We start from the raw sequence: 26,658 nt of genomic DNA on the forward strand, positions 1-26,658 counted from the left end.
AAATCCATGGAGCATAGGTCCATCAATGGCTATTAGCCAGGGTGGACAGGGATGGTGTCCCTTGTCTCTGTTTGCCAGAAGCTGGGAATGGGCGACAGGGGATGGATCGCTTGATGATTTCCTGTTCTGTTCATTCCCATTGGCCACTATAGGAAGATAGGATACTGGGCTAGATGGACCTTTGGTCTGACCCAGTATGGCCATTCTTATGTTATGTTCTTCGAACATAGGGATTTTTTAATGTGTAATATATGTATATGCCCCTTCTGTCCATCAGTAGACACCTCTTTTGAGTGCAATGTCTATTTTGTTAGTAACTTACGACATCTACTGTGATGTCTAATAACCTTTTCATAAAAAAGTCAACTTTGATACAGAAAACTTGTCCATTCTTGTCTAATAGTTTAGCACACTACTGTTTAATATTATGAAAGCAATATACAATTTCTCCCCATCTAACCTCATTCAACACAGATCAAAAAAACCCTTTAAATAACCATTTAAAATGTAAAATACATTTAATGAAATAAGTAGAGTATAACTCTTCTCCCCTCCCAAAATAAATTAAAGAAAATATAAATTAAAACATGAAGTTTATGATGACCTGGAGATGCCATATTAATCTCTTCAAATGTGAGATTCAACAATGGCTGACATTGCAGTAAGAGTAGCTCAAATTTTGAACAGGGAGGTGGGGAATATTTTAAAAAAAAAATTAATTCCAAGCCTTAGAATAGAACCAGGAATTTTGTTTAAATGGCCCATTCAGCAGTGACCCTAGGATAGGAAAATAATTCCATGAAATCATGGAGCACCACAGGCGCTGATTATACTTCATTGTCAGAAAGGAAAGCGGTGAAATTCTGTCCTCCTCCTCTCTCCAACCCTGCCACACCCAATAAAAAATAAATACAACTACTAAAATCCAGTTTAGTGTTTTAAAAGATTTTGTAAAGCAGTTTCTTGTTTGCTTTTGTACAATAGTTTTCAAATAAAAACATAAACCTTAGATTCTGTGGCTACTTGTATTTACAACATAGAAATGCCAAGTTTTGTTCGGTTAAAACAATGAATGATATATATCCATAAAATTTCAAAAAGATTTAACCCACATGTAAGTGTGACTTGTTTTAAAAATAAATCTGAAAAGCATGGCTGTGGATTGATAAAGCTACTATCCTGACCTTATCCCACATCATTTGCTTAGGAACTGCAGCACACGTGTGCAATTATCTCATTGTTAGGATCCCCTAAAATAGTTAGAAAACCTAAAATAGTTAATTAGTCTTCAGTGTTATCAATTTGAACAATTACACTAAATTTGCTTGCTTTTGTAGATAAGTAGGAATCTACTTGAAGACTCTGAGAATCCTTAACACAGTAGACAACCATACAGCTCCAAATCATGTCAAGGTCTATTTATGGATGCTTTAATCTCAGATCATTGACACAAAAGTGGCTTTGGTATTGTGTAAGTGCATGCAGGTGGCAGTTGTATTGTCTTCATATGATTAAAATCTGCACAAGTTTTTATTAATGAAAAGCAGCTATTGGTAATGCTTAGTGTTTTTTTTTCCTCAGTAACTCACTTTGCCAACATAGCAGAAGTAATACAATCATCATTTTGGGTTACTATTTTGCATTTTAAGAACATAAAATATGTTGATTGAACCAAGTCTGGTTTTAAATCAGTGGGGGGGAAATGCTGATGACTGAAACTTATAGGTAGCTGTATTGTGCTTCAAAAGCTGACAGATGTTTAGCTATAGTGGTGCTGCCATAAGGGAGTCTTTGCTGTAGTATAGTCTTATATTGTAGTTTTAAAATATGGGAAGGAACAAAAGGATCTTTCCTAAACTGCTGATCAAAATGGGTGTCAGAAGGATAATGTAAGAAAGCAACCCAGTCCGAGTTGTAAAGATGACAAGAATAAATTCATTCACTAATAGAGCTATTTTATCTCTTCTGCCTTTTGTAAAGACCAATTTTACACACTCTTACAGAGGCACACTCCTTATGAAGTTAATGGCTTTTTTGTCTAAAGGCTAGAGAATAAAATACTGAAGGATTTAAAATAGAGTAGAGTAAATCCTGCCTCCTTATGGAAGTTGCCATTTTCTTAAAATGCAAGAAATTTATAGTGCATTGATAAGCAACTACCACAACAACACATGCATAGAAAGGTTTTAGCACCAATTCTTGTTGATTATATGTCAGGAATTGTAGTGAACTATGTAAATGCAGGCTTAATTTTCTGCTCTCTGACAAGTTTGATGTAACCAATGCTACCATTTTGAACAACTGTGAACTTTCCAAGCACAGTTTTAGATCTTTGCTCATTTTGTGTCTCCTTGGTGACCTGCTGGTAAAATGTTGTTGCATGTCAGTGGAGTTGGCCTTCAGCAAAATTTTTCAGTTTTCACAACTAAAGTACATGGAAACTGGAAAATAACCTGTTTAAATCTTTAGAAATAGAACTGTTCTCTGAGTGTGTACCAGGATAAAGTTTTATATTATTAATTGACCTACAGGTTACACGGGTAGTATTGTTGTGGGTGAACAATCACTTCAATGATTTTGAAGGAGATCCTGCTATGACTCGATTTCTAGAGGAATTTGAGAACAATTTGGAAAGAGAGGTAAGAATAATGGGGTTTTGTAAGAAGAAAAATTTGGGAGGAGGAGTATTCAGGCTACTGGGTATAATGTGTGTCGTCATCATGCTACTTTTTTTCCCCCTGCAGAAAATGGGTGGACATCTGAGGCTATTAAATATTGCATGTGCTGCTAAAGCTAAACGAAGATTGATAACGTTAACAAAGCCATCTCGAGAAGCCCCTTTGCCTTTTATCTTGCTGGGAGGGTCAGAAAAGGGATTTGGAATCTTTGTTGACAGTGTGGATTTAGGTAGCAAAGCCACAGAAGCAGGCTTGAAACGTGGTGACCAGGTACATAATTTTAAAGTTTTATCAAGTGTATCCTTGAAATTTCAGTGTCTTTAGTTGAGCTATTTTATTCCTTTTTTCCCCCATGAGTGCTGTTATATGTCATGTAGATCTACAGTGTAACTTGTTGCATACATCTTTGTACATTGAGACAGAGATTCTCACGTTTCTGTGTGTCATTAAATAAAAATAGTAAATTGTCATCTTTACATTTTTTAGATACTGGAGGTGAATGGTCAAAACTTTGAAAACATTCAGCTGTCAAAAGCCATGGAAATTCTTAGAAATAATACTCATTTATCTATCACTGTGAAAACCAACTTATTTGGTAGGTTTGAGTGCACCTTTTACTTTTTGTCTTACTCTAGTAATCCTATATTCAATCTTTCCGATTAAGCCTTTAGTTTTGTTTGTGTGTTATGTACGCATAATGTGGGAAAATAATTTATAATTCAGAAAGAAAAATTAGTAATTAAAGCATTTGAGTTAGGGATGGGAAGACCACAAAAAGAATTTTAGGTTCCCAAAGCATTTTATAACACTTTTTATTTTTTAAAATTATCTTTAGTGGAAATTGCTGAGAGAAAACACAACTAATTTTTTAATTAATTTACATTACAGTTGTAAAAAATGCAAATTATCTCACATATGAAGAGGTTATACTCTCACTTTCTGAGATTTTAAGACCAATAGGAACCACTGTATAACCCCTATAATTGTCTCGTCTGACCTGCTAACATGTGTATATGCACAAACATTCCTCTGGATACAGACTTCTCTTGGAACTTAGATGATCTGTCTTCATTTCACTTGTCTTTGCCTTCTCTTTTTGTATTTGGCCTGGCTCACATTCTTTCAGTCCTCACCCAGAGTAAATGCCGTGAAGCCATATGAACCTACCTGTGGAAAAAATTAACTGTAACTCACTCATTTCCCCCACTTGCAAATCCCAGTCGCAAACATCTAATGTCTAGTGGTACATAGACATCATCTCTCACTTCCATCAGAAATTAATAATTTAGAGTCTGATCCTTAAGACTGAGTGCGTTGATTTCAATAGGACTATCCTTGGGACTCAGCACTATGCCCAGAAGTAAGCCCTTGTAGGATCAGGCTCCTTTACTTGTATGCTTCTATTTTATTATGACAGAGGATGGATATTCTTTTCAGATTTTTAAAATGAGCATGTAAACATTTTTACATAAAAATTAAGGTTGTTTTTTAAATGATTGGTAGAATTTGCTGAGCAGACTTTTCTATAATGTTAACAGTAGATTGGCATGGTGCTTTATACTTTCTTCATACTCAGTTTTCTTTTAAAATACGCTGTTTATCCTTTTTCTTCCTATGCAGTTTTTAAAGAACTTCTAACAAGATTGTCAGAGGAAAAAAGAAATGGTGCTCCCCATCTACCTAAAATAGGTGATATTAAAAAGGCCAGTCGTTACTCCATCCCAGACCTTGCTGTTGATGTGGAGCAGGTGATAGGACTAGAAAAAGTAAATAAGAAAAGTAAAGCCAATACTGTTGGAGGGAGAAACAAACTAAAGAAGATACTTGACAAAACTCGAATCAGTATCCTGCCTCAGAAACCATACAAGTAAGCATTTCTTAATCTCCTCTAAAATGTTTTGTTTTAAAACTGTTGAATTGCTGGAACTTTTATATAGAAGGATACAGATCTGTTAAGACAAAAATGTTAAATTTGCAAAAATGTAGGTGGTTCTTTTCTCTATGACCTATGACTCGTTAACTAAGATATTTGGGTTGGTCACTCTTCCTTTTGGAAATGTGCCTGCCCACTTTGTGTATGTTTCCATCACCTTAGGTATCAGTGCACTAATAAACTATATAAGCATACATGCTTTTCTGACTGTTCTCCATTCCCTCCTCCTAAACACAGTTGTGGGGTGTGCTTGATATTTCTTCTGTGTGTCTTTCTTCTATGTACTCCTTTTCTTCTATCTCCCAGCCACATTCAGTTACTCCTGGAGTTACTCTGAGAAAAAGAGTATGATTTAATTGGGGATCGGTCTTGCTTTGAGCAGGGGGTTGGACTAGATGACCTCCTGAGGTACCTTCCAACCCTGATATTCTATGATTCTATGAAAAGCAGTTGCAAAAATGTGGCAAACATCTTGCTTGTAACATAGCAGATTTGGTCTGAGGTCTGGTGGAATGGAGTTTCACAATTGTGGGCCAACCAGGGTTGAGAAGGTGCAATTCTCGTACCAGTATTCACAGCTGTTAACATCACCATTCCTGATGCCAGCATGTGCAGGTTTCTGTTCTCATCACTGCACTGCTGGTTTGAAAAATAGTTTTACATCAGTTAGAATTTTTTGCTAAGTTGAATATTAGCAAGGCAGTATCTTATGGAGCTAAATTTGTTTTTAGAGAGAATAGGTGGGCAAACAAATTGTGTTTGCAATTGACCGTAGCAGCTGTAAAAGTTGTGGATTTCTCCAGTCCATTGGCCTAATGTGATCTGCACATTAGCATGTGGGAGACCAAATTACCATCCCAAAACAAAATTTTCAACCCAGGTACTTCAGTGGAGTTGGACACGATTACACAAAGACTAAATTTGGTCCCCCAGTCTCTCTTGCCCTACACTGGCATGGGGCCTTTTAGAAATGGTGTGTTAAGACTCTAGATAGAAGGAATGTGTTGTGGTGGTAAACAACTGTGTCCCCGACCAATTGAGGAATGAGTTGGACATTGTTTTATGGGCGTCTCTTGCAGTCTTTCTCGGTAGAAGTCTGGGGAGCCTAATGGTGATCCTTGAAGTAAGGGAGTAGGAAGATGAAAACAATGAAACACCAACCCTCCACATCTCCAGCCAAGGAGCTTTTGTGGGGTCCCAGATGAGTAGATAGATGATCCAATGGAACCAATACTTCCTATTGCAGCATCACTTTTCTCTTCTGTATCCCATAGGAAGGCGTCTCTCTGCCCGCAGTAATGGAGAGGATAATTGGTGCTCAGATTTTTTTACTTCAGTAGTAATAACTGAGAACAGAACTGCTTCAATTAATGTTTAGGTATTAAAAACTAACAAACACGGTAGTGAAGATGCTATTGGCAGCAAGGGAAGAAAGAACATTTCTTGCTTTATAAATGGTAAATTGAACATAAATTATAAAATGCAAATAGTGTATCATTTTAAAATGAATTTGTCTTGAAAATGGAGGTAGGCCACTGAAATTAAGGTTTCAGAAATTTATAAAGCAATGTGTGTTGAAGTAATGCATGGTTTTAATCTTTTGTAATGATTTAGTTCATGGTCTTTTTTATTGTGTTCACCCTTCCAGTCCCTGTGTTAAAATAAGATTTACAGTAGAAATTAGCATATCTGATTCCTGTGGATGAAGTGGAATGTGTAAATCCTTATAAAAAGAGCCTTATTTAATATTATCTGACTCTTAACTATTTCTCATTCTTTATATAACCATTCTTGCATATTTGTTCCTCTTAGTTCTCTGATGAACTGGACACATCATTCGCTGGAGTTTGTACTGTTCTCTATTAATCTTACTGATCGCATCAAATTCATTTCTCTTAGTTTGTCACTTATTTTTTCTTTCTCCATTTTTTTCTTCCTCCTTGCACTTTGCTAATTCCTGTGTAGGGGACTGTCTGGGTAAGAGTCAGAAAAAAATACAGTTGATCTAAAATCCTTTCCTTGCTAGCCTTAATCCCTGTGTTATGTATAACAATGTATGTTCCCAAACCCACTGACATAGGTATGTTGTTGTGGCACCCAGGATCTTGCAATACTGCCATTTTAAAGTTCGATTTTCCTGGTTTTTACTTATTGTTTACAACAGTTCAAATCTCATAGAAGTTTGATGTAGTTAAAAACAAAAATTAGGTTAGGCTCTTTGTAAGAGAGAAAGTGAATACTTTTGCTCATGTATAACCTTTCATATGAGACTCTTAAAGCACTTTAGAAATATTACCTGTTTACTCCTGACAAGACCATAGTTAAGAACAGCCACCAAAGTGAAGCCATATCTGGTATGGAATACAGCATCTGTTTAAAAATATACAGTAAAACTAAACAGTTTGACAGGAAGTAAAAATGAATGCAGTATCTCATTGAAACTGCAAGAGGCTTTTAGTTAGGCAAAGTGTTATTACCTCAGCGTGAACGTAGCCAAAACGTTGTTAACGCCTTGACTCTTATGAAGAATACTGCGGTAAGTTATCACCAGAAGTGATTGCGTTCTTGGGTTTTGCACTTGAAAGACAACACATCCAGCAACATAGATGTGTGGCAACAACCTACCAAATATTGTTGAGTGGTAGCTTAGAGGAAAGAGTGTTATCTACTGAATTGCTATCACCACTTTTCACAGCACTCTAGGTTTTGTGTGGCGGTATCTCATCAAAATACTGATTTGGCCATAAGAAAGTGGGGCTTATGTGCACTGGGCAAAACACTTGTACTTAAGCACAAAATGGCATGGCTAAATGTGCAATGGCAACTCTAAATGAAAATGTAAGTAATAGATAAGAGTCAAATGCTTCCTATGGAATCCATGTAGATTTTCTGTTTGTTGACGAATTAGCCACGATTTTAAAAAATGAGTGCCTCAGGTACTTTAATTTAGTGGCCTAATTTTCAAAGGTGTGTTGGGCATCCAGCAGTTCTGACTTATTTAGCAACCTAATATTGATTTAGGAGTCTGTTAGGCATTCACTGTTGAAAACCTTGGTGTTTGGTTGTTAAATTTTAAAAATATTTCCCTCTGCTACAATGGTTATCATTAAACATTTAAACTTTGCCCACCAAAATGTTGTATTTGACGTTCTCAGATACATCCATGTATGTAAAATCAACAGTTTGGCTCCTCATCAAGAGCACATTACTCTGGCTTCAACACCCTCCACTGCTTCCAATTTGTTTCCATTGCTAATTAAGATTTTCTTCCTGCACTCAAAGCCATCAATAGTACCCATCATTAGATGACATCTCTCCATCTATGACCCGCTAATACTGTTTTGTTCCTCTGAAATAATGCAATTCACCAAAAATAAAGTGCCTGAGAGCTGGAGAAATAATATTCTGGGATGAGGGGATCTTTTTTGGAATGAGTTACAAGAGGCGATTAGACTGAGCCAAAGTCTGATTAGTTTTAAAGTGCACTGCATGTTACCCCTTTTTAATAAATCTTCCCCACCCTGAATAAAGTGCTGAGATAACAAAACTAGTCATTTTTCCAGAAGTAGGAAGGGCAAAGAGCAGAATCCTCAATGGTTATTGGTAAGCAGATCTAATTTTATTGTTACGTAGCACTTGGATACTGTGGCTAAATGCGCCGTAAAGAAACTATGAGATAGCTACTGCTTTCTGAGGACCATTAACATTTAAATAGCAAATACTGTAGCCATAACTAAAGCTTTGAAGATTTAAGTTCTGAAATTTCTTATTTTCTCATTACCCCTTGGCACAGTGACATTGGAATTGGCCAGTCGCAGGATGACAGCATTGTAGGATTGAGGCAGACCAAACACATTCCTCCTGCTTTACCTGTCAGTGGAACCCTGTCATCCAGTAATCCAGATTTATTGCAGTCACATCACCGCATCTTAGACTTCAATAGTACTCCAGGTGAGCATCAATTTTTTTTACTCTTACCTCTAATTTTCCTCTAGTCACACTTTACTTTTAGGTACTCCTTGTTCTGGATCTACCCTCAATTTGTATTAACATATGTTTTAACCTATAGACTGATCACGTATTGTATTAATATACAGTTCTTTTTTGTGTCATTGCTCCAGTTTATTTCAACTCCAGGCAAATATGTATATATTTTTGTTGTATGCAGAATGTATTGTCTGTAATTCAGTATATTTTTATTTTTATATACAATATAAATTTATTTATTTATTTGTATACAATGCAAATTTTTTTATTTATATATAATACCCTGAATTACATATAAAATAAATAAATATATATAATATAAAACCAGTGTAAACTTCAGGTACGTGGTATATTCTAATTTGTCTTCTAGCTACACAGACATCGCTGGTAGGCAGTAATTTGTACAAGCCTGCAGTAATCTACAATATCACACACAAACCGTATACTAAAGTAGACTATAATACATTCATTAAAGGGGAAAGATGGTCTTGAAGTTAGCACTGGGACTGCAGAGATTTAGGGTTCAATTCCTGTTTCTGCCACAGACTTTCTTGGGCAAGTCATTTCGTATCTCTCTGCCTCACCTCCTCATCTTTAAATTGGGGACAATCTCCCAGTCTCGCTCTGCCTTGTCTCTTCAGATTATAAACTCTCTGGGTCACGGTCTCTGTCTTACCGTGTGTATGTGTAGCACCTAGCACAATGAATCTTTCATCTCCCGGCCTATAGGCATCACTATAGTCATAGTAGTAATAGTATGTGGCTCACAGACATCAAACAAATTTCATGCCTTGAAATGGAAGCTAGCACAATTCTTAAACTGCGTCAGAAGAGCTAAGGAAAGTTTAAAAAAGAAAGTAAGTATTCATAGGCTTTTATCTTAGATATGATAAATGTGAGTTGAACAGTGGAATAATGTTTTAGCTTTAGCATTATAGCAGCACCTCAGTGACTTTTAGGAAAACAAAAAAGTGTCACCATGCCTCAGTGGGTCACAGTTGAGGATACGAGATTCAGTGCAAACTGCTGAAAAATAGGACAGATTCACCCCAAAGTGATGCTTATTCTTCCATTAGATATACCAATCCAGTACAAAAGTAAACTTCTGTCTCTGACTTAACAAGAAGTCAGAAATGCAGTCTCTTTTGGCATTCCAGTACTAATTTCACCACCCAGACACTAGATTTTATGATGAGTGGTTATTTAAAACCAATTTAATCAAATAAAGGGTCCTTCTAATCCCAAGAGATCAGCCACATAGCCAGGTCAATATATAACTCAGATCTTACCTAATAATCATGCTGTTGCCAATCCTTTAGTATCTACTATTTAAAGGTTTATTTATAGAGAAAAGAAAGAGGAGAGAGTTAAAATGGTTAAGGAAGTCATATATAAATATACACATTCATTGAAAATTTCTTGGATCTGATTTTTAGGAGTGATTTTACAGACTGCTGGCTTGTAAAGTCTTAGGTAACTTCCAAAAGGTTGGAAGGCCCTCAATTCATAGTCAATTTGCTCCTGTTCATGTAAGTCCATAGTCCAGAGATCAGAACAGGAAAGAAGCAAAATGGAGATGCTTCCAGGGTCCTTTATACCTTCTCCCAGGTGGAGAGGATGCTCTCAGTCTTAGTTTGTGAAAAAATACAGGCACAAGATGGCATCCAGGGTCACATGAGCAAGTCACATGCCCTTGTATGCTTTGATGACTCATAGGAGCAGCCATTACTCATATTTTGGCTAAAGCATCCACAGGAAGCCAACTAGGTGGGGACAGTCTTCTTCTATGGCCCATTATGAGATTTAAGTGTTCTTTAAAGGGCCATCAACTTGAATAGTTTATTCACAATGTGCTGGCCAGACTGCGTATAAATTACCCTGTGGGTGTTATCCCAGGAGCAAACACGTTTGAAATATAGGTCTATGTAGCCAATATTCTTAACTTCAGATACAAAAATTATATATGCATATAAACAGGGTAATCATACTCAGCAAGTCATAACTTTTCCATTGATACCGTACATGATATACTTTGTTCAAGATTTGTTGCAATTGTCTGACAGCGTCAATATTAATGATATAAATGGTCATGTTCCAATCATACAGCATCACAGGCTGCTACTTAGTAATTTATTGTATTATAATAAAACTTGTCCAAATATGCTCCAAATAGTTTTTAAAAAATTCTTGGCTTTTTTCCTAACCAACCAAAAAAACAAAACAAAACCCTACAAACAAAAAATAAAACCCCTCCTACTAGATCAGATATGTTAAGGGTTTTAGGAATATTTGGGATATAGACACAAGCCATTGAATGTTTTCAGTGTACCTGAAGACTTGAAAAAACTTTAAAGCTTACAGTTTTTAATTTGGATGTTACCTGGGACTAAATAAAAGATGGGGACATGGGCAGTTTTCAGAAAATTGAATGCATTGAAGTAGAAAGGGAAAGCCTCTTGGAGTTGCCATCCTTTAAGGCCTTAGGGACTATGCTTCAGGATGGGACATAAAACTAATTGCTCAAATAAGCTTTGAAAATCAACATTTTGGAAGAGTAGTCTTCAAGGAAATAAAACACCCATTCTAGAAGCTTGAAGCCAGCAACCATCTGTTTTATATACTGCTTTGTGTAGGGTTTTTGTTTTTAAATAGCAGTTTATTTTTAAATGTTCAAATACTCCATAACACTTTTGCTCTCATGGCTGTATTCGATTGGGATTCATGAGTATACTATGATTTTTAACTGAGTGTTCATCACCTTTAATTTCCCCTTTACCTTCAGATAGAAACTCCAAGTAGACTAGATTCTTATCTACAAGGCAAGGCTTTTCCTAGTACTCCACTCCAGTTTCTTTCTGGGAAGATGAAAAAAATTGTACAAGCTGTCAAGTAGTAAAATTAAGTTGTCATGCTTAATTTATAAAAACAACAATACCTTATGAAACATCTCATTATCTGAATGTGACTGTGCCCCTTGTGACCACGAATGCTAGTCCATTGACTTTACGCACATGCAACCCTCCTATGAGTGAATGGAGGAAAGGAAACTGGAATGTCATTTTTCACTTATGACAAAGCAATCGGACAGATCTTGAGCACAGTTTTCCAGAGACACTCTCCCTGTCCCTAACATTAATCTAAAACTACATTTTAGGGGAATAGTCAATGTATGGAAAGATTTACAGTTATTTTAGTTTTCAATGTGGTGTTAGGGATAGGCTTGGCTCAAGCCACGCAGTTTGGATCTGTTTTTGCCAAAGTTAGGGGATGGTAAGATCTGAGGCATTGATTTGTTCCATCACGAGATAATTGTTATCTGCATTGTTGAGTTCTGAATCTGAACTGCCTCGAAGTTTGGGATTGTTTGGATCTGAGGCTTCGGATCAAGATCAGCTCTAGATTGCATTTTTAATTTAAAAATCCTGTATGCTTTTTATATAGGGTATGATACTACTTAGAAGATGTTCAGACCTGTATTGGACATGAAAAATTGTGGTAAGAGTAAGCCGTGGTGGTGGTGATAATATCATAGAACCTAGGAACCCAAGTCATGAACTATTGTGCTAGGTATTGTACAAAGATAGAATAAAAGCAATCCCTGCCCCAAAGAGTGTACAGTCTAAGTATTAAACAAGAGACAGAAGATAGACAGGAGAATACAAGGAAACATTGAGACAGTATTGGTCATCGTGACATAGAATCATAGAATATTTGGGTTGGAAGGGACCTCAGGAGGTCATCTAGTCCAACCCCCTGCTCAAAGCAGGACCAATCCCCAATTTTTGCCCCAGATTCCTCAATGGCCCCCTCAAGGATTGAACTCACAACCCCGGGTTTAGCAGGCCAATGCTCAAACCACTGAGCTATCCCTCCCCCAAAGACATGTAGTTTGCGAACTGAGACATGTAGTGGTCTCAGTTCGCCAACGGCCTAATCATTATGAAGATTTTTTTTAGGCATCATGGTGGAGGAGAGATTTGGAGGAGGAGGATGAGGTAGCTTTGCTGATGTTTATGGGGAACTTCTCCAAGTGCCAGTGGCAGCATGGGAAAAAATATAAAAAAGTCTGCTTGCTTGCAGATCTTAACAAGCTGGCAACGGAGGCTGGCATCATGGGCAATTAGAGGTGGGAGTTGACGTCTTGGTAGTAAATGAGAGATGACAGAAGGGTGGGGATAGGCCACGAAAGGCCTTGAAAATGAAGACAAGCAGCTTGTTCCATGTGATAATGAAGTGGCGGCAAAGAGAAGATTGACATGGTCAAAATGATAGGCTGGGGAAATGATCTTTGCAGCAACGTTCAGAATGGATATGAGTGGGGCATGATGGCATTTGTCAAGGCCAGAGAAAAGGGTGTTGCAGTAATCTAGTCACAAGGTGAAAAAAGCCTGCACAAGTATTTTAGCTGCGTCTTAGAATCATAGGACCGGAGCGGACCTTAATTTTTCACTGATCAGGTATTTGTTCTTCATACTGACTCTTGTAATCGTAAAGAACAGGTTACCTTCCTCTTGAGAAAGATGAGGCTGTTAATGCAATCAGTGGGCTCTCACTAGGAGTTGAGTTTGCAGTGGCACACAGTAAAATAGTTGAGAACTTCCATTTTGTGTTTAATGTTTATTTTATGTTTTTTTTCCAAAGTAGTATATTGAGCTCTTTTTCCTTTTCCTTTTCCTACCTGTTTTTCTTTCTTAATGGGTAGGGCATTATTTGGGACACAGTGCTTAATCTCAAACCTTCAGGGTTTGACTGCTTCTCCTCCCAAGATGGCAGAGCAACCGAGAAATTACGGAAACACGCTCTGTCCCTGAAAGCCTTCTTCTGAAGGAACCTCTGTCCACAGAAGGAAGAGCTGTATTAGTAATGTGCAAAGCATATTGCACCCTCACTCTCCAGGGAAAGGCAGAGTGAGTTTGCAATTTGTCTAGCTCTAGGATACCTGAATATTTGGCATAGCAACAAAGTGCTCTGTTTTGATTATCATACATTAATAATTTTTAAAATAGGCTTAGAAATATGGTTACATAAAGGCATTACTGAATCATTGTAGTTGGGATATGAAATTCAAGGAAATTACTGAATTGGCCTAAGTTTAGCTTAATGAATATGTAAAGTATGAGGTAATCAGTCAGTTTTAATATTTTTTTCATTCTGTTCTTCAAGTTGCAAAACAGTGAATAAATGTGGATGTCCCAGTAGTGATCACGGTATATATCACTATATAAAATAAGCAATGTATGAGAGAGATGAAGTCTCATGTTCCCTAAATTTACTAGTTTGGTTACATCGTGTAATAATGGGAAAACATTCTGTAATATTTGTTTTTATCTCGACACTTCTGTTGATGAATACATGTGTTTTTGTAGGGTTTTTTTTTTAAAAACAAAATATACATGTAGTGCACATTCAGGTCTAATAGTAAATTCCCTTTTCTGTGAATTGCTGCCAAATAAGATTCCTTTTCTTCAAAGGAAATGTTTTTGTCTAGCAGTTGGTTTATCAGTATCAGTCTATTTAAGTATTAGTCTTGGCACTAGATCCAGGAGACTTCTCTTTTGCTTTCTGTTTTCATGTTGTTCATACGACCTTTATGTCCTTTAGAATAAAAATACAAATTGCACCTCCTCTTACTTTGATGAAAAACAGAGCAGGAATTTAGATCCATGACACGCACACAAATATCAAAGCTTATTTACCTCTGAAAAATATATTAACTTCCCCGGTCAGTTAAAAGATTAGAGTGGAAGTGCTTACCTTTATCATGAAAAATACCACGGGGGCAGGATTATTGTGCCCTTTTGTAAGTCCAGTGGCAAAGAACTGCAAGATAGTCTATAGCTTTGCTTTTTATATTCTATTTCTACTATAAATTGCCAGAATGATAAAATGTGGGATCATCTCCATATCCAGATTCAATTGTCCAGTACCTTCAGAGTGGCAGAGCTCCTCCTTTACATGAGGGGGAGTTCTCTTCAGCTGCCCAAATCTCACTACATGATTCCTCTACTTACCAAAGGGACTTCCCTCCTGACTGTTTTGGGGAGAGAGAAGAGTTACATTCAGGATGAACCCACACCCCTTTGCACTGGTTCTGGCACCATTGGATGTCACCGACCATACTTTATTGACCCCCTCAGTGGCGATACTGAGATTCTTGGGCTGCAAGTCAACAGCAATTCTCATGAGTCCCTAGTCTTTCGTGTGGGACCACAGAAAGAGACATTCTCCTACTTTATCTATCCCTGTTCGATTACCTCAGGTACAGGAATCCCTTGAAGAGCAGGAGGCCGGAGCAGATAAGGATGATTCTCTGCAAATGAACGTCTTTCAGACGAGGCAGTTATGCTGCCTCCACTTTCTCTGGCTGATGATTTCAAACAATGAATGAAATGTATTGCAGACTCTTTACCAGTCCCCTTAGAGGATGTCAGAGTGTCACAGTCAAGCTCCTAGATATTCTTTAATGGTCACTTTCAGCTAATGTTAGCTTGCAAATTAAGTGCCTATTAGACCCTAGCAAAATTATTTTTATTTTCACATCCTGAGCCTAACTCTCTGGCTGTGGAAGCAGTGAATGAACAAGTAGCACAAAAAGTTCACACCTTACGATAAGGATCAGAAACACCTTGACAAAGGATGCTGCCTTCTATACCCTGGACATAAGGAGGATGAGGACCTTTTATTTGGACAGAAGCAGACCATTTAGAAAATTTCCAAGACTGTCGTATCAATTGGTGAGAGGTCCAAAGGGTCCAGAATCTCCACCCAAGACTCTTCAGATGGATTTCTGGATGTATTCTTCCTTGTTATCTTAGGGTGTATTAGCATTCCACAGTCTCTCTCTCCATCATTGTGGTATTACTCAAAAACATTTCCATTCTTGAGATCTGCAAAGCTGCAACTTTGTCTTCAATACATATATTTTCCATGCACCACACAAAGGTTTATTCTTCTAGCTGTTGTCCTTGGGAAAGCAGTCTTGTCTTCAGTATTGAACTTGACTCTGAAGCTTTCTCCTTTTGTTGTGAAGTGGAGCACCCAAAGGAACACTACTCGAAGAAGAAAGAGATTATTCATCTTGTGCAGTAATTTGAGTTCTTCGAGGTGTGTACCTATGGGTGTTCCTCTACCATCCTCCTTCCCCTCTGCTTCCAAGTGTCTTCTATGGGACATAGCAATGGAAAAGGAACTGAGGGCAGTCTACCAGTGCAGGCCTATATATACTTAGTGCAGAGCATGAGGATGTGTAGAGTGCATGTGCAGGCCGGATGGGTAGTATTATCAAAAATCTCCGGTCAAAGCACATCTGAACTGGAGTCCCATAGGAACACACATCTCAAACTCCAGTTTCTGCATAAGGTGAGTAACATTTCCTTACCTATCCATCTTGCTGGCCATTTGTATACACCTGGATCTTCAGTTTGTACAAGGAATTGTGATTGAACACACAAGTTAAGTGCACAGTTGTATATACAGTTCTACAATTAACTGTCTGAAAATCATTCTCAGAAAGGCCAATATTTTCAAACTTGACTGCCTGAACTTCGTCAGCTAAATCCATATTTAGACACCTGAAAAAATTGCTCGATTTTCATATGTGCAGCGCACCTTCAGCTCACTTTGACTTGAGTGGAATTCATGGATACACCTTTTCAGGTGTCTAAATGTGAATTTAGGTTCCTTATTTTAGGTTCCCGCATTTGGAAATGTTCACCCAAGTATTTGTCCTTGCAGCATCATAATGCAAAGATCCCAAACCAGAGAGACTGAAATGTGGGTTGAGAGTCTCTTGCCCAGTTTGTTCCAGAACCAGTTTCCTAAGAAGCTATTTGAATCACACCCCCTTGCAGGTGCTGCTCTGCTGACCTGTAAAAGGTTCCATTTTTGGTGTAATGAGGAGGAAAACTCAGCACTAACATGTTCACTTTTTGCAGAAATCCCAAACTTTCTAAGGCAACAAAACAAACACACTCTTTGGGCTCTCAGTATACGAGTCAAGGACTTGGGATGGGGAGTTGTTTTTGCTGTCTTGATGCAGAGTCTATTTAAAAGCGGCATATAATCCAGACTCGGAGCAGTTCCATTTAATCTATCAGAGAAACCCAGACTTCCAAGCTGCATGACTTGCCCTCTGTAGTGGATCCAAATTAATCTACTACATCCACAAAATCTTATGCAGGTCTCACTCATCTAATACCTTAAAGGTTCTATATGTGAGTCCTTAAGCCTGGGACTTTCTACCATATTAGTAGGTTTGAGATGGTCTCTTGTAGATGAAGTTTCTGGGTCTAAATTCAGGTTAGACCCACCAGATGCATATCAGTTGGGAGGTATGTCCTGTAAAACAATTTCAGGGGAGGAAAGGGGAGAAGAATGAAAATACAGCGACCCTGATGTCAGAAGTAATTGTGCAGATATACTCCTGTGGTGTCGTCATGTCATTGTTCTTTGACCTGCATTTGTGGGTTTTTTTTCTTCTTCAGACTTACCAGACCAAGTTCTGAGGGTTTTCAAGGCAGACCAGCAAAGTCGTTATATTATGATTAGTAAGGACACAACAGCAAAGGAAGTGGTCATTCAGGCAATTAGAGAGTTTGCTGTAACTGCTACTCCCGATGCATATTCTTTGTGTGAAGTGTCTGTCACTCCAGAGGGCGTAATCAAGCAAAGGAGGCTTCCAGATCAGCTATCCAAGCTTGCTGATAGGATACAGCTAAGTGGCAGGTGAGACTATGGTTTATATTATGTAAGTTTAATAAGAATTCTGATGCATATGGGTATCTTGTGACAGTCTGTTTTCTCCCCAAAATATTTCAACTTCAAGGTTACTATTCTAAGCTAGTTAGAGCATATACACTTATTTCAATCTGCAACTTTTCTCTGGTATATGATAATCTTAGCTATCAATTTTCTTCTGGTATTTTATTTTTATAGGTATTATCTGAAAAACAACATGGAGACAGAAACACTGTGTTCAGATGAAGATGCTCAGGAGTTACTGCGGGAAAGTCAAATTTCCCTACTGCAGCTCAGTACTGTTGAGATGGCTGCTCAGCTCTCCATGCGAAACTTTGAGCTGTTTCGTAACATTGAACCCACAGAATACATAGACGACCTGTTTAAACTCAAATCTAAAATCAGTTGTACTAACTTGAAAAAGTTTGAAGAAGTGATAAACCAAGAAACATTTTGGGTAGCATCTGAGATTCTAAGAGAAACCAACCAGCTAAAAAGAATGAAGATCATTAAACATTTCATTAAGATAGCACTGCACTGCAGGGAATGCAAGAACTTCAACTCCATGTTTGCAATTATCAGGTAAATAGGGGAAGGTTTGTGTGGGTTTTTTTGTTGGTTTGTTTTTGTTTTTTTTAACAGTGAATTCAGTTCAGGTTACTCAGGGGTAATACGTCAAAATGAATAGAAATTTGCATTAAACAGAAAGGGAGCTGACTAATACTATTACCACCAGCTTCAGACACTCCTATAAAGATAGGAAAAGATTTTTTCCCCCAAATAATCTTATATCCTGATATTAAAATGTTTTTTGAAATAATCCTTGGAACTCTGCCACCTTTATAAAAACTGAAACTAGAGGAATTAGGGAATAAAGAATTTGTGTGGCATGGGAGGAAAGAGATTTTTGAGAAGGATGGCAGTCAGAGATAGTCAAACTTAAGAAAAAAATAAAAAATGTAAGAGGCTCCAGGAGTGAGAATAAGTCCAGCAATTGCATGGAGGAAGGATATCAAAAGGATTGCGTATCCCCTTGTTCTACTCTTGTGGTTATGCCTGTGGGAAAGGTAATAGGGGAGGGTGAATAGTAAAAAGAATTTGCAGTTATAAGAAAGCAGGTGGCTTGTGGTATTTTTTGTCTTAGTGCTTGATCCTTACAAGATACCGAGTTCATCTCATGAAGTGCTATTTGACCTCACCCCCTGTTTTCTTTGGGGAGTTAAGATGTGCATTACCTCATAGAAGGTGCTCAGTACCCTGCATTTATTGAGTCTTGGTATATTATTGATTGTAGTTTTGTACTATCAGCTGTTTAGGCTGTTGACAAAAGAAAAATTGTTCCCAGTGGGAGGGTGTACTATTATCAACGTTATGTGGAGCTGAAGAAAGTAATAGAAGCAATAAGAATGCAGTTCTTCGAATTCGGGTTACTGTATTACTGTTGTCTGTTCTCAGGGGTTTGTATTTCATGTGCAGAAAATCCAGCTGGGGGAAATGTGATATAATATTCCTCAGATTAAGGTATTTTAATTTTAAAAAAATCCCTACAGTAATCTAATTTTAAATTACAGAATGTAAAAGTAGAAAATGTTTAGTACCTGTATTAAAGACATACTTAAACACTCTTGCACCCTTCAGAATACTTCAGGTTCCAGAAATAAAAATATATAACACCACAGTAATAGAAATGTAAATATCACAGGCTACAAAAAAGGCTATTGGCATACATTGATATCACCCTTTCATGCAAAAGTCTGTTAAAAAAAAAAATCAGCTCTGCCACTTGTCCTGAAGGTCAGTGGATTTGTACCCCATAAGACCAGAAGGGGAAGAAAATTCTCCAAAATCAGAGACCCCCAGAGGTTAGGAATCTGTCAGCGCCCCTGAAGCATTTAAATCTAGGGACTTAGTTCAGCCACTTCATCTCAGCTTAAGTCCTGCTTCAGAGTGTGGGGTGAGAGGCAGCCTGTCAGTTAGCTAGAATTTGAACAAAAGCTGACATTACCAATTAATATCAATACCTCCTTTGCAGCCAGAAGTGAATAGTTAGTCAGTACCACTGGTGTAAAGTACTCCCTTTACCAACAGCAGTAAGGGAGTGGACCACAGGTTTTTTTCAGCCAGCTGCAGCTTCTGTATATCCTTAAGTATAGAGCAGGGATCGGCAACCTTTGGCACACGGCCCATCAGGGAAATCCGCTGGCGGGCTGGCACTGTTGTTTACCTGCAGGTTCGGCTGATCGCAGCTCCCTGCGGTTTGCCGTTTCTGGCCAATGGGGGCTGCGGGAAGCGGCAGCCAGTACATCCCTCAGCCCGTGCTGCTTCCCGCAGCCCCCATTGGCCAGTGGGAGCTGCGATCAGCTGAACCTGCGGACGCTGCAGGTAAACAAACCATCCCGGCCTGCCAGCGGATTTCTCTGATGGGCGACGTGCCAAAGGTTGCCGATCCCTGGTATAGAGTCTATTTCAGCAAATCCATCTGGAGGTGTCATGGCACATGGATTGTGGCAAAGGAAATGGTCTTAGTACTTTCACCAGGTATAGATTTGGAGAAAAGCATCCCTGGTCACTGACACAGTCTGGGAATCCAGGAGAGACCGTGAGTCCAGATATACCTATAGATTGTAAACTTCCATGGTAAAGGGCAGACAACTCCTCAGTAGTGGAGGCAAATACCAATTCAGCCATAGTCCCTAATTGCTTCCCTCAATTCACAGGCATTACCTGTTTTATCTGGGTATATTGCATTGTATAGATTCCATCAGTCATTATAGTTAATATAAAATTCATAGCTTTAAGATATATATTTTCATAACATGTATTGTATAGATTTTATAATGCACATTTTCAAAATGCAATTTTTACTTATCAATATTTGCGCTTGATTGGTATATTGCTGTATGACAACACTTGCCTGTTATGGGAGATGATATTTCTGCTACACAAAATTGTATAGTGTTTTATATTTGGGTGTTGCAGTTTTCTTTCTATTAAGTTTGCATAGTCTGTATTTAATTGAACAAACAAAACAAAACCCTAATGAACTGTTTTCAGTGGCCTGAATTTGGCACCGGTTGCAAGGCTCCGCACTACTTGGGAAAAACTTCCAAGCAAATATGAGAAGCTGTTTCAAGATCTTCAAGACCTGTTTGATCCATCTAGGAACATGGCAAAATATCGTAATGTCCTGAACAGCCAAAACCTACAGCCTCCCATTATTCCTCTCTTCCCTGTTATCAAAAAGGACCTTACTTTCCTTCATGAAGGTAAATGCAAAATAGCATGTTTATTTATCTCCTCAGAAAATAGATTTTGCAGCCTCGTAGATGATACCATTACTATTTACTTGTCTTCCTTTTACTAAATATAGGAAATGACTCAAAAGTGGAAGGCTTGGTCAATTTTGAGAAACTGAGAATGATTGCAAAAGAAATTCGTCATGTTGGTCGAATGGCTTCTGTTAACATGGATCCTGCTGTAATGTTCAGGACTAGGTAGGTTTGTCTTCAACAGAGCTTCAATTGATTGAGACAAAAAATTGAGTATCAACAATAAAATAAGTAATTCTCTAGTGCCCCTCCACAGTCCTTAACAAAAGAAACACTGCAAATGAAATAATGAAAGATGAGACTTTATCTTCCCACCTGTGGGGCCTCTTTGTTCTTTCCATGCCTGGAACACTCATAGAAGTCAATGGGAGTTTTCAGTTGCAAGATTGGACTGTATAACTTCTGTATCACTGGTTGTATTGCAGCATTTTAGATGTACGATGTCTCATTCACTACTATTCATTGTACCACTTTTGGGTAATCACAGTTATGTACTGTATCCACATTTTAAAACCAGCTTTAAAAAGGAAAGTAATTCTAGATCTTACCATGGAGGGAACAGTGTTTTATGTTCTCCCACTGATAGCCAATTTGCCTGATTCCGTGATGAGATCCCACCAATTCATAGTCTGAATGAAGATATTCGATTTCACTATATACTGTAGTAGAGGAAAGTTTATTGTATGAAATGTTGATGCACAGGACAATCTAAATTGCTCACAGTTTACTACAAATAGGAATATTTGAACGTCAGCATAAATCAATGGTGCAGGAGAATGTGGAGTGATTGCTGTTTGGTTTTGTGTAGAGACAGCATAATGCACTCTCGCTTAATCTGAACTAGAAGAGTTTTTAATATCCAATTGTGCGCCTGAGAAAAGTCTGTTTTAGTGTTTGTGGGCTTCTAGTACTGCTTGTCCTGAGGTCTGGTCTTTTCTTTCTGAGCTTGTGATCTTTCTCTATCTCTTCCTAAACCCATGCTTCACTCTTCATGGCTCTCACTTGCAGGAAGAAGAAATGGAGGAGTTTGGGGTAAGTGGTTGGAGACAACGCACACGGACAAACATTCTTTTCTGACCATTTGCATTGTTTTTCTACTTGCTATCTTTAATTTTCTGATGCTTTGACATTTTTCTTTTAACCTTTTTGTACTTACAATAAGTTTAATCCAATGGTGCTTTTGCTTTTGAGGTCAAAAACACAAGAGCTGTGAAACTATTTACAGATATTTCTGAGTGTGATTTGGGGAAGGGTTGTTTATTTAACACAACAGTAAAATTGACTTTAATATAACCAGTCTGGCTTGTAATAGAAAGGAAATTCCAAAATAGTATGGGGATAGCTGTACAACTAAAATTTACATATGCCTGATAAATGAGTGAAGATGAAATCCACTGATATTAAAAATTGAAGTACCATGATTTTTACAGCTCAACTAACTATATTTTCACTCTAAATCCAGCCTCCATTTTTTACTCTTAACAAATCAGAAGCCACAAATAGCTTCCATATATACATACACAAATTGAAATGCATGACGTTTATTTCCTCATTAACTAATTGATCATTCATTTAACAAAAAGCTCATCATACTCAAGTTAGGGAACAGAAAAAGATTTTTTTTCTTCATTACTATTGAAATTGAGGTTTTTATAAACCCAGATTAACACCGTGTTGAAGACAGTTTCTAGATAATTTGTATTTAAATTGGAGGCTCAGCTACAGTTGTCTGTCAGCGTTGTCTTGCTGCATGAGCTTTTCTTAATGCTCCAACTTTCTCAGTAGCTGACTTATGTGAGGGAGCTATCGTGAATGCTTTTCTAGATGTGAGAAGAGAGATTGCCTAGTTGGAGTAGAACAGGTTCCAGGAACTTATTTTATTTTAATTATACATAAATTATTATTTTTAACCAAGTGAAGAGATTTCTTGATCCTCATCTTCTGTCTATTATAGCTGTTTGTTTGACTTACTGGAATGAGGCATGTAAGCTTTGACCGTAGACTGACATTCATGCAACCTTTTGCATGTTTCCAGTTCATGAAGTGATACTTTGCTGGACTAAGTCTCTCTTTCCTCCTCTTTCCCACTTCACTCCAGGTCTCTCAGCCAGGGCAGTACAAATGCAGCAGTGCTAGATGTTGCACAAACAGGGGGACACAAGAAGCGGGTACGTCGCAGCTCCTTTCTCAATGCCAAAAAACTGTATGAAGATGCTCAGATGGCACGAAAAGTGAAGCAGTACCTCTCTAACTTGGACCTGGAAATGGATGAAGAGAGCCTCCAGACACTGTCTCTGCAGTGTGAGCCAGCCACCAACACATGTGAGCTTTTTCATTAAATAAGCATTATAAATAGCTGCTTATATCTGCATGTAACTTAACTTCTGGGCTATATCTTCCTGTCACTTATATGTCTGTTTTCTGAGCTCTGTTATGCGTAAAGGTCAGCAAAGATTTTATAATTAAAAACAATATGTGTTTTAAAGGAATTAAAGCTCTCTCCCTTCCTTTGCCTCTCTAAATAAATATGCACTCCTAATTGTTGTATCTGAGCTCCTTTTAATTAAAATCAGAAGTTTTGAACCTTCCACTTAGACTGCTGAAATAGTTAATTCCTTGTTTCTTCCATTTATTGCAAAGTACCGAAGAATCCAGGGGACAAACGGTCTGGGAAACAGGAAACGTCACCAGTGGCACCTAGGGCAGGAATTCAGCAGAAGGTGCAGCAGCAGCATAAAATAAACCAAGCATTGCAGGTCCCTGCTGTGTCCCTCTATCCCTCTCGCAAGAAAGTACCAGTCAAAGACCTCCCACCATTTGGTAAGTGAAATGAGGGGGTGGGTGGGTTTCGTTAAAAATGTTTAGATGTTTCTTTGTATAGTTCAAGCAGGCGTACTTTTGAACTGGTGAAATATTGTAACGTTTAGTTCAAGTTAGTGCTCTCAGTTATCCCTCTGTCAGTTTAGACAGCATATATAAATCCTCCTAATAGCAGATAAACAGGAGAAAACTTCTCCTAGTAAAGGGTCTGGTTGGCTTATCCTTTTCAGTTGTAGATTTGTTTCCACCTGGTGATAATTGCTCTTCTGGCTGGTGCACTGGAGCCTTGGGCTTAAGTTTTCAAAAGTCACTAATGATTTTGCTTGCCTCCATTTCTGAGTGATCAATCTGAGATACCATAAAGGGGCCTGATTTTCAAAAGTGTCTTGAGCATCTGCCCTCCAAAAAATCAGGCCTGTCCAAGGTATGTCAAGTTGAGTACCCCCAGTCACTAATCACTTTGAAAATGTGGGCTGTAGTTTTTAACTTTTTCATTTGACAATTGCCCTTCACCACCACGTTCCCCCAAATCTTTTTCTGTTGCAGTGCTAAAGTTGCACTGTTTGGGATGCTACAGATTGAAACAGGAGAATGGTAGTTTCTTATAAATAATTTGATTTCTCCAAATCTCTCTCTGGCAGCTAAAGAGGGCATCCTGTTGCAGTGTTATGAAGTCGTCTGAAATTTTCCTTATTTAATTTGAATTAAAAACATATTCTCAGGTTTGTTTCTAAGCAGGATAGCTATCCTCTTTATACAGGGAGTGATTTTCCACAAACGTTGCTCTATTCTGTCTCCGCCTGCTGTTAGGGTCTCTCACACCTATTGTTTAAGCTACAAAAGAGGGATTTAGAAAAACCAAGTGAACAAGAAATAATGTAGTATTAGGCTAGTTCTATAGATTCTGCTGTCTAGAGGATCAAATAAACTGTGTTAATCAAGGTTTCAGAGTAACAGCCGTGTTGGTCTGTATTCGCAAAAAGAAAAGGAGTACTTGTGGCACCTTAGAGACTAACCAATTTATTAGAGCATAAGCTTTCGTGAGCTACAGCTCACTTCATCAGATGCATATCGTGGAAACTGCAGCAGACTTTATATATACACAGAGAATATGAAACAATACCTCCTCCCACCCCACTGTCCTGCTGGTAATAGCTTATCTAAAGTGATCATCAGGTGGGCCATTTCCAGCACAAATCCAGGTTTTCTCACCCTCCACCCCCCCACACAAATTCATTCTCCTGCTGGTTATAGCCCATCCAAAGTGACAACTCTTTACACAATGTGCATGACAATCAAGTTGGGCTATTTCCTGCACAAATCCAGGTTTTCTCACATCCCCCCCACCCCCATACACACACAAACTCACTCTCCTGCTGGTAATAGCTCATCCAAACTGACCACTCTTCAAGTTTAAATCCAAGTTAAACCAGAACATCTGGGGGGGGGGGTAGGAAAAAACAAGAGGAAACAGGCTACCTTGCATAATGACTTAGCCACTCCCAGTCTCTATTTAAGCCTAAATTAATAGTATCCAATTTGCAAATGAATTCCAATTCAGCAGTTTCTCGCTGGAGTCTGGATTTGAAGTTTTTTTGTTTTAAGATAGCGACCTTCATGTCTGTGATTGCGTGACCAGAGAGATTGAAGTGTTCTCCGACTGGTTTATGAATGTTATAATTCTTGACATCTGATTTGTGTCCATTTATTCTTTTACGTAGAGACTGTCCAGTTTGACCAATGTACATGGCAGAGGGGCATTGCTGGCACATGATGGCATATATCACATTGGTGGATGTGCAGGTGAACGAGCCTCTGATAGTGTGGCTGATGTTATTAGGCCCTGTGATGGTGTCCCCTGAATAGATATGTGGGCACAATTAGCAACGGGCTTTGTTGCAAGGATAAGTTCCTGGGTTAGTGGTTCTGTTGTGTGGTATGTGGTTGTTGGTGAGTATTTGCTTCAGCTTGTGGGGCTGTCTGTAGGCAAGGACTGGCCTGTCTCCCAAGATCTGTGAGAGTGTTGGGTCATCCTTTAGGATAGGTTGTAGATCCTTAATAATGCGTTGGAGGGGTTTTAGTTGGGGGCTGAAGGTGACGGCTAGTGGCGTTCTGTTATTTTCTTTGTTAGGCCTGTCCTGTAGTAGGTAACTTCTGGGAACTCTTCTGGCTCTATCAATCTGTTTCTTTACTTCTGCAGGTGGGTATTGTAGTTGTAAGAAAGCTTGACAGAGATCTTGTAGGTGTTTGTCTCTGTCTGAGGGGTTGGAGCAAATGCGGTTGTATCGCAGAGCTTGGCTGTAGACGATGGATCGTGTGGTGTGGTCAGGGTGAAAGCTGGAGGCATGCAGGTAGGAATAGCGGTCAGTAGGTTTCCGGTACAGGGTGGTGTTTATGTGACCATTGTTTATTAGCACTGTAGTGTCCAGGAAGTGGATCTCTTGTGTGGACTGGACCAGGCTGAGGTTGGTGGTGGGATGGAAATTGTTGAAATCATGGTGGAATTCCTCAAGGGCTTCTTTTCCATGGGTCCAGATGATGAAGATGTCATCAATATAGCGCAAGTAGAGTAGGGGCTTTAGGGGACGAGAGCTGAGGAAGCGTTGTTCTAAATCAGCCATAAAAATGTTGGCATACTGTGGGGCCATGCGGGTACCCATAGCAGTGCCGCTGATCTGAAGGTATACATTGTCCCCAAATGTGAAGTAGTTATGCGTGAGGACAAAGTCACAAAGTTCAGCTACCAGGTTAGCCGTGACATTATCGGGGATAGTGTTCTTGACGGCTTGTAGTCCATCTTTGTGTGGAATGTTGGTGTAGAGGGCTTCTACATCCATAGTGGCCAGGATGGTGTTATCAGGAAGATCACCGATGGATTGAAGTTTCCTCAGGAAGTCAGTGGTGTCTCGAAGGTAGCTGGGAGTGCTGGTAGCGTAGGGCCTGAGGAGGGAGTCTACATAGCCAGACAATCCTGCTGTCAGGGTGCCAATGCCTGAGAAGTTGGGGCGCCCAGGATTTCCAGGTTTATGGATCTTGGGTAGTAGATAGAATATCCCAGGTCGGGGTTCCAGGGGTGTGTCTGTGCGGATTTGATCTTGTGCTTTTTCAGGAAGTTTCTTGAGCAAATGCTGTAGTTGCTTTTGGTAACTCTCAGTGGGATCAGAGGGTAATGGCT

General features: G+C 38.6%; 1 protein-coding gene across 14 annotated transcripts in view; it reads left to right on the forward strand.

Annotated features, from left to right (window-relative positions):
* The window catches only part of RAPGEF2 (Rap guanine nucleotide exchange factor 2), a 307,277-nt gene that overhangs the window by 265,331 nt on the left and 15,288 nt on the right, over positions 1 to 26,658 (forward strand). For 12 of the 14 annotated variants that reach the window (XM_073341485.1, XM_073341476.1, XM_073341481.1 and 9 more), the window contains 12 exons: positions 2,532 to 2,639; positions 2,745 to 2,948; positions 3,165 to 3,273; positions 4,299 to 4,545; positions 8,405 to 8,562; positions 17,082 to 17,322; positions 17,533 to 17,916; positions 20,389 to 20,600; positions 20,705 to 20,828; positions 21,672 to 21,695; positions 22,762 to 22,985; positions 23,304 to 23,483. In XM_073341485.1, coding sequence (XP_073197586.1) covers positions 2,532 to 2,639; positions 2,745 to 2,948; positions 3,165 to 3,273; positions 4,299 to 4,545; positions 8,405 to 8,562; positions 17,082 to 17,322; positions 17,533 to 17,916; positions 20,389 to 20,600; positions 20,705 to 20,828; positions 21,672 to 21,695; positions 22,762 to 22,985; positions 23,304 to 23,483 — 2,215 coding nt within the window. The remainder of the gene's footprint in view (positions 1 to 2,531; positions 2,640 to 2,744; positions 2,949 to 3,164; positions 3,274 to 4,298; positions 4,546 to 8,404; positions 8,563 to 17,081; positions 17,323 to 17,532; positions 17,917 to 20,388; positions 20,601 to 20,704; positions 20,829 to 21,671; positions 21,696 to 22,761; positions 22,986 to 23,303; positions 23,484 to 26,658) is intronic. The other 2 variants (XM_073341478.1, XM_073341484.1) reach the window with 1 other exon arrangement.

This window comes from Lepidochelys kempii, chromosome 4 (assembly GCF_965140265.1).
Source record: "Lepidochelys kempii isolate rLepKem1 chromosome 4, rLepKem1.hap2, whole genome shotgun sequence".
Lineage (NCBI taxonomy): Eukaryota > Metazoa > Chordata > Testudines > Cheloniidae > Lepidochelys > Lepidochelys kempii.